The following is an 8415-nucleotide window of genomic DNA, read 5'->3' as shown; positions in this document are numbered from 1 at the left end:
CTGATGCGATGTCTATGTTTGTAACACAAACTGAGGTGTCTTTAGGTGAAGTGTAGTTGAGTGGGGAATTGGGCTGATCTTCCTCATTGTACATGAAGCTATTAAAAAAATGCATTGGAATTATTTTCATTTACATAAAACATAAATATTGACTGAATAAATAAACAGTTTGATCCATCCCTTTTATTTTACACGAAATGCTTTGTGTATTTTACTTTCTAATTCACATTTCTTCAAAATATCAAAAGGATCTGCTAGATTCTTCACTTCTAGAAGAATACTTTACTGCCCATTTGTGGAAACTTATTACATCCTTACATCCTTTTGCTCAGTACCCAACCCCCCTGAAACAGAAATACATGTCCACTGACATGCTAGAATAACATAGGGTCAGTGACACAGCAGCATCCCTGATTTGACTTTACTACAGTATAATAGACTTAACAAAATGCATAAGAATTCACAGAAAAATAATGCAATACAAAGGAAAAACAAAAGATTAGGTTGATGATAAAAACATTTAGTTCTGGCAGCTCACATTCTGTCAGATGTTCCTGTTAGACCTGGGATTCAAACCGGCAACCCTTGCCCTGCTGCTGTACCATCTAAAGTCATAATTGGTACCAGTTTAGGTTCAGATTTTAGATGAGGAAAATCAAGAGAGTTCGGAAAGATTCTTGTTCTTATAATTTTTGCAATACATGTTCTGATCTCCTTGGTCCTAATACCATATATGATAGGGTGTACCAGTGGTGGGAACAGAATGAACTGCACTGATATGAATACATTAACCTCTCTGGTTGCTGTGCTGTGCCTGTTGTAAATAACAGAAAAAAGTATGGCTGTAGAGAAGTTGATGAAAGTGATCAAGTGGGGAGCACACGTATTAAAAGCCTTCTTTCGTGACTCCTTTGAGGCTTTCAAGCAAACAAGTAATATTTTTACATATGAGAGCACAACTAACACAAAAGGTAAAACCACTAGGCTTCCTATGAGACATATACCATACAGGTTACTCAGTGCACTTTCAGCACAGGAGAGTTTAACAACTGCTAGGTTATCACAAAAAAGCTTATTGATGTTGTAGCTGCACACAGGGAGCCTTGAAGTGATAAACATTTGAAAAGTGAGCATGGTTATGGGAATAAAATATACCAAGGCTAACAACATCTTCACTTTAGAAGGGGTCATAATGCTATGATATTGCAATGGCTTGCAAATGGAGACATACCTGTCATAAGCCATCACTGCTAGAATAACGTAAGCACACGCTGCATATACACTGCAGAAAAACACCTGCAATATACAACCTTCGTGAGAGATGCCCTTTATGTCATTAACAAGATTGTCCATGATCTTCGGACAGACGGATAAACTCCCAATCAGTCCATTCACCGCCAAGTTGAACAGAAATATGTACATGGGCTTGTGTAAGCTTGATTCTAAGTAGATTACAAGCATGAGACTGAGGTTGGCAAATATTGTAATGAAGAAAAGCAAAAATGTTAAGAAAAAAGCTGCGTAGTTGAGTGGGCCTGGAGGTCCATATGCAGTGAAAAATATAGTGCTATGTAAGACCGTTTGGTTCATATTTCCTGAGTAAAAAGACAATTATAGTCAGCAGTTATCAGACATCGTTTTAGAAATAATAAAACAGATTAATAAAATAAACATTTAGAAAATGTACAAACTTCAAAATAGTTACCATCAGGTTAGTACACTGGAGTTGGTGTCCGGGGTTGACAGAATTAATTTGATAAAGATGAGAACATTCTAAAATGAACAGTCTTCCAAGGAGAAAATGTTGGCTGGCATGAAACGTTTTAGCCCCTTTTTATACCTTCACCATATTATAAGTGACATGAGTATTTTTAGTATTTTCCAAATTAAAGCAATGTCTTAGAGAGATGTCACCCAGTGGTATTAATTAAGGATGTATTTTTATTACTTCATTTGAGATCAGGGACGTGTTGTGTTTGTTTGACTGTATTCCCATTTTCTGGGTTCACTTAAAGGGGCAATCTTGCTAAATACATTTTCAGACTTTTAAATGAATGATATACACCCATTGATTCTTAAAAGATATAACATATGAATGCCTCATGAGCTTAGTCAACTGTCGTACCCCATCAGAACCCAAAATATAAGCTTGTTTCACTCCATTGTTTATAAACAATATACCTGTAAACAAACACTGTACAGCCTCAAAACATGGTTAAAACTATGATTTTGATATCATGGAGGGTCAGTCCTTGCATCCATAGCCATGTCTATGAATTTGAGTGATATATATTAGGAGTCATGATGGTGTGGTACTGCAAGGGCTTACAAATAGAGACATACCGGTCATAGGCCATCACTGTTAGAATCAAATATGCATAGAACGTTACTGAAAGAGACTTGGATTAAACAGCCAAGAGAGATTTATTGGATTCCCATGAGGAGATATCTCATGATCTTTGGACAGACTGAAGAACTTTCAATTACAGCCAAGTGGAACAAAAGCGTGTAGGATTGTTTCAATGTAGATGACCAACATGAGAAACAGGTTGAGACAAAGTTTAGACATAAATCACAAACAGAAATATAGCTGCAAGCAGCAATGAACAGGGTTCACAGAATGACAGAAAGGACACAAGATCAGTTGGATAACAATGCAATCTGGAGTGAGTCTGACCTATGGTTAATGAGGAGAAGATGACTGCAGATGATTTTCACCATTAGTGTTACATATGCAAAGAATGAGTTGTTAATAGTTTCCTTGTTTTTTATGAGATATCAATACCAAAAATCAAGTGTGGTTCATTTTAGGGACGTCCATGATAGCGATTACAAGTTGATATGCCACTATTTACAGTGGATTTACAGTGGTTTAAATGGACATGTAAAATCTGATATTTGATTTGTCAATAACTCAGCCTATCCCGTAGTTTTCTCAAACTAAGTTAAGACATGGGGTCATTTGGTCCTTTATTTTTTAATTATGTTTAGCATATTTTAGCATAGCAGCGGGAAGTAGGGGTACTGAGGGTGCTGCAGCACCCCCTGAACAAAAATTAAAATACTATATACAGTGGGGAAAAAATTATTTAGTCAGCCACCAATTGTGCAAGTTCTCCCACTTAAAAAGATGAGAGAGGCCTGAAATTTTCATCATAGGTACACGTCAACTATGACAGACAAATTGAGAAAAAAAATCCTGAAAATCACATTGTAGGATTTTTAATGAATTTATTTGCAAATGATGGTGGAAAATAAGTATTTGGTCACCTACAAACAAGCAAGATTTCTGGCTCTCACAGACCTGTAACTTCTTCTTTAAGAGGCTCCTCTGTCCTCCACTCATTACCTGTATTAATGGCACCTGTTTGAACTTGTTATCATTATAAAAGACACCTGTCCACAACCTCAAACAGTCACACTCCAAACTCCACTATGGCCAAGACCAAAGAGCTGTCAAAGGACACCAGAAACAAAATTGTAGACCTTCACCAGGCTGGGAAGACTGAATCTGCAATAGGTAAGCAGCTTGGTTTGAAGAAATCAACTGTGGGAGCAATTATTAGGAAATGGAAGACATACAAGACCACTTATAATCTCCCTCGATCTGGGGCTCCATGCAAGATCTCACCCCGTGGGGTCAAAATGATCACAAGAACGGTGAGCAAAAATCCCAGAACCACACGGGGGGACCTAGTGAATGACCTGCAGAGAGCTGGGACCAAAGTAACAAAGCCTACCATCAGTAACACACTACGCCGCCAGGGATTCAAATCCTGCAGTGCAAGACGTGTCCCCCTGCTTAAGCCAGTACATGTCCAGGCCCGTCTGAAGTTTGCTAGAGTGCATTTGGATGATCCAGAAGAGGATTGGGAGAATGTCATATGGTCAGATGAAACCAAAATAGAACTTTTTGGTAAAAACTCAACTCTGGTCGTGTTTGGAGGACAAAGAATGCTGAGTTGCATCCAAAGAACACCATACCTACTGTGAAGCATGGGGGTGGGAAACATCATGCTTTGGGGCTGTTTTTCTGCAAAGGGACCAGGACGACTGATCCGTGTAAAGGAAAGAATGAATGGGGCCATGTATCGTGAGATTTTGAGTGAAAACCTCCTTCCATCAGCAAGGGCATTGAAGATGAAACGTGGCTGGGTCTTTCAGCATGACAATGATCCCAAACACACCGCCCGGGCAACGAAGGAGTGGCTTCGTAAGAAGCATTTCAAGGTCCTGGAGTGGCCTAGCCAGTCTCCAGATCTCAACCCCATAGAAAATCTTTGGAGGGAGTTGAAAGTCCGTGTTGCCCAGCGACAGCCCCAAAACATCAATGCTCTAGAGGAGATCTGCATGGAGGAATGGGCCAAAATACCAGCAACAGTGTGTGAAAACCTTGTGAAGACTTACAGAAAACGTTTGACCTGTGTCATTGCCAACAAATGGTATATAACAAAGTATTGAGAAACTTTTGTTATTGACCAAATACTTATTTTTCCACCATAATTTGCAATAAATTCATAAAAATCCTACAATGTGATTTTCAGGATTTTTTTTCTCATTTTGTCTGTCATAGTTGACGTGTACCTATGATGAAAATTACAGGCCTCTCTCATCTTTTTAAGTGGGAGAACTTGCACAAATGGTGGCTGACTAAATAAAAAAAATTCCCCACTGTATATACATTTATTTGTGTGATTATTTCTTTTTTTCACAAAGGTAGGGCACTGGGCCTTCACTAATCCTGTATCAGCGGACCGATAGCTCAGGAAGGTAACAAGTGACCCAGGTTTGAACTTAGTCAATAACACCAGCAACTGTCTGGCTAACACCCACCAGATTTTTCCTGTCAGCCCTGTGATTCCAACCTGCAACCTTCCAGTTACTGACTCTGCTACTTTAACCCTATTTAGGTGTCAAAAAAATGTTTCTAAACACACAAGCATGGTTTACAAAACCACCATATTACACTCCACCACCTATTTCACCTCCTCATAGATACCTATCCAGGTCACAGCACCGATGGGACAGACTGGTGTCTATCCTAGGTCTCAAAAAGTTATACAGCTGCACCATCGAGAGCATCCTGACCGGTTGCATCACCTCCTGGTAAGGCAACTGCTCGGCCTCCGACTGCAAGGCACTACAGAGGGTAGTGCGTACAGCCCAGTACATCACTGGGGCCAAGCTTCCTGCCATTGTCAAAGACTCCAGCCACCCTATTCATAGACTGTTCTCTCTGCTACCGCACGGCAAGTGGTACCAGAGCGCCATGGTTTCCAAAAGGAACACCTATGTGAGAATGCTGTTCATTGACTACAACTCACAAAGCTCATCACTAAGCTAAGGACCCTGGGACTAAACACCTCTGTGATGAGTGTGATAGAAGGAGTCAGGCGCCGGAGGGTAAATCACCGAATACAGAGTTTATTCCGTCATACACAATTGCACTGGATAGCGACACACGAAAAACAGGCACAGGGGAAAACTATCTACCCTGGCAATACACGTGTACGGATACTCCAACAATATACACGCACAGGGGAAATATCTACCCCAGCAATAAAAAGTGCGAGTAGCTCCACCGAGCTACACTACTCTCACAAATAACAATCACCCACAAGGACAAGGGGGACAGTGGGAACACTTATACACGGACCAATGAGGGGATAAGAAACAGGTGTGTGTAATTGACAAGACAAGACAAATGATATGATGATATATGGAGTGGCAATGGCTAGTAAGCTGGCCTCGGGGACAGCCAGGAGGACGCGGAGCAGGGCGAGCCGGATGGCGATGGTGGAAATCCCTCAACAGGGAGAGATCGAGGATATCCCTCACCGGGACCCAGCACCGTTCCTCCGGACCGTACCCCTCCCACTCCACAAGGTACTGAGGGCCCCCCACCCGACGCCTCGAATCCAGGATGGAATGGACAGAGTACGCCGGGGCCCCTTGATGTCCAGAGGAGGTGGAGGAACCTCCCGCACCTCAGACTCCTGGAGCGGACCAACCACCACCGGCCTGAGGAGAGACACATTAAACAAGGGGGTTAATACGGTAATCTAGACTATGAGCTAACGACCTGTCCATAAAGTTCGCAGTTGCGCCTGAATCGACCAATGCCTTACACTGGGAAAATACTGTGTAATCAGGGAAGGTAACGTGTATGGTGCGGTGCGCAGCAGAGGGCTCTGAACGAGTGTGGGTTTGCGCTACATGGGGTGACGCGAGAGTGCCCTGCCTGCCGCCTCCAGACTCGGAAGAACCCTGACGACAGCTTGCAGCAGAATGTCCTCTCCAGCCACAAGAGTGACACTGGAGCTGTCGTCCTCCGTTCTCCTGGATCGCTGCACCACCCAGCTCCATCGGAACTGAATCCGGGTTGAGGGGGTGTGAAACAGGCAGGCCTCTTCCAGGATGTCTTCTTGCAGTTAGCAGGTTGTCTAACCGGATGACCATGTCCACCAGCTGGTCGAAAGTCAACATAGTATCCCAGCAGGCTAGCTCTCTTCGGACATCCTCTCGCAGGCTGCACCGGAAGCTGTCGATGATGGCAAAGTCCAGGGCAAAGTCCTGCGCGGTCCTCATCCCCTGCCTCAGGTGGACCAGCCACTCGCCTGCCTCTCCACCTTCGGGCGGGTGATCGAAGACTGCCCAGAAGAGGCGAGTGAACTCCCCGTAGTTGTCCAATGCGGCTCCTCCTTCGCTCCAGACCGCGTTGGCCCATCCAGGGCTTTCCCCGAGAGGCAGGAGACGAGGGCAGACACCTTCTCCCGCTCCAATGGAGCCGGGCTGATGGTGGAGAAGTAGAGGTCCAGTTGCAGGAGGAATCTCTGGCAGCGGGCAGCTGTCCCGTCAAAACTCCCTATTAATGCCCATGATTTTGGAAAGAGATGTTCGACGAGCATGTGTCCACATACTTTTGGTCAAGTAGTATATTTACATTTACATTTTAGTCATTTAGCAGATGCTCTTATCCAGAGCGACTTACAGTTAGTGAATACATACATATATACACTGCTCAAAAAAATAAAGGGAACACTTACACAACACAATGTAACTCCAAGTCAATCACACTTCTGTGAAATCAAACTGTCCACTTAGGAAGCAACACTGATTGACAATACATTTCACATGCTGTTGTGCAAATGGAAGAGACAACAGGTGGAAATTATAGGCAATTAGCAAGACACCCCCAATAAAGGACTGGTTTTGCAGTTGGTGACCACAGACCACTTCTCAGTTCCTATGCTTCCTGGCTGATGTTTTGGTCACTTTTGAATGCTGGCGGTGCTTTCACTCTAGTGGTAGCATGAGACGGAGTCTACAACCCACACAAGTGGCTCAGATAGTGCAGCTCATCCAGGATGGCACATCAATGCGAGCTGTGGCAAGAAGGTTTGCTGTGTCTGTCAGCGTAGTGTCCAGAGCATGGAGGCGCTACCAGGAGACAGGCCAGTACATCAGGAGACGTGGAGGAGGCCGTAGGAGGGCAACAACCCAGCAGCAGGAGGGCAACAACCCAGCAGCAGGACTGCTACCTCCGCCTTTGTGCAAGGAGGAGCAGGAGGAGCACTGCCAGAGCCCTGCAAAATGACCTCCAGCAGGCCACAAATGTGCATGTGTCTGCTCAAACGGTCAGAAACAGACTCCATGAGGGTGGTATGAGGGCCCGACGTCCACAGGTGGGGGTTGAGCTTACAGCCCAACACCGTGCAGGACGTTTGGCATTTGACAGAGAACACCAAGATTGGCAAATTCGCCACTGGCGCCCTGTGCTCTTCATAGATGAAAGCAGTTCACACTGAGCACGTAACAGACGTGACAGCCGTGGAGAACGTTCTGCTGCCTGCAACATCCTCCAGCATGACCGGTTTGGCGGTGGGTCAGTCATGGTGTGGGGTGGCATTTCTTTGGGGGCCGCACAGCCATCCATGTGCTTCGCCAGAGGTAGCCTGACTGCCATTAGGTACCGAGATGAGATCCTCAGACCCCTTGTGCGGTTGGCCCTGGGTTCCTCCTAATGCAAGACAATGCTAGACCTCATGTGACTGGAGTGTGTCAGCAGTTCCTGCAAGAGGAAGGCATTGATGCTATGGACTGGCCCGCCCGTTCCCCAGACCTGAATCCAATTGAGCACATCTGGGACATCATGTCTCGCTCCATCCACCAACGCCACATTGCACCACAGACTGTCCAGGAGTTGGCGGATGCTTTAGTCCAGGTCTGGGAGGAGATCCCTCAGGGAGACCATCCGCCATCTCATCAGGAGCATGCCCAGGCGTTGTAGGGAGGTCATACAGGCACGTGGAGGCCACACACACTACTGAGCCTCATTTTGACTTGTTTTAAGGACATTGCATCAAAGTTGGATCAGCCTGTAGTGTGGTTTTCCACTTTAATTTTGAGGGTGAC

General features: G+C 44.7%; 1 protein-coding gene across 1 annotated transcript; it reads right to left on the bottom strand.

Moving 5' to 3' along the window:
* Window positions 1-473: 473 nt before the first annotated feature.
* Window positions 474-1590, bottom strand: LOC121568423 (olfactory receptor 52K2-like). Its single transcript, XM_041878965.2, has one exon. The coding sequence runs from the start codon at window positions 1588-1590 to the stop codon at window positions 571-573; it is 1020 nt and encodes a 339-aa protein (XP_041734899.2). The 3' UTR covers window positions 474-570.
* Window positions 1591-8415: the final 6825 nt, after the last annotated feature.

This window comes from Coregonus clupeaformis, unplaced genomic scaffold (assembly GCF_020615455.1).
Source record: "Coregonus clupeaformis isolate EN_2021a unplaced genomic scaffold, ASM2061545v1 scaf2636, whole genome shotgun sequence".
NCBI classification, from domain to species: Eukaryota; Metazoa; Chordata; class Actinopteri; order Salmoniformes; family Salmonidae; genus Coregonus; species Coregonus clupeaformis.
This window is presented reverse-complemented; position numbering and strand designations above follow the sequence as displayed.

Coding starts and splice junctions, on each gene's coding strand:
- LOC121568423 (XM_041878965.2), bottom strand. CDS start 1,590: ATGAACCAAACGGTCTTACATAGCACTATATTTTTCACTGCATATGGA.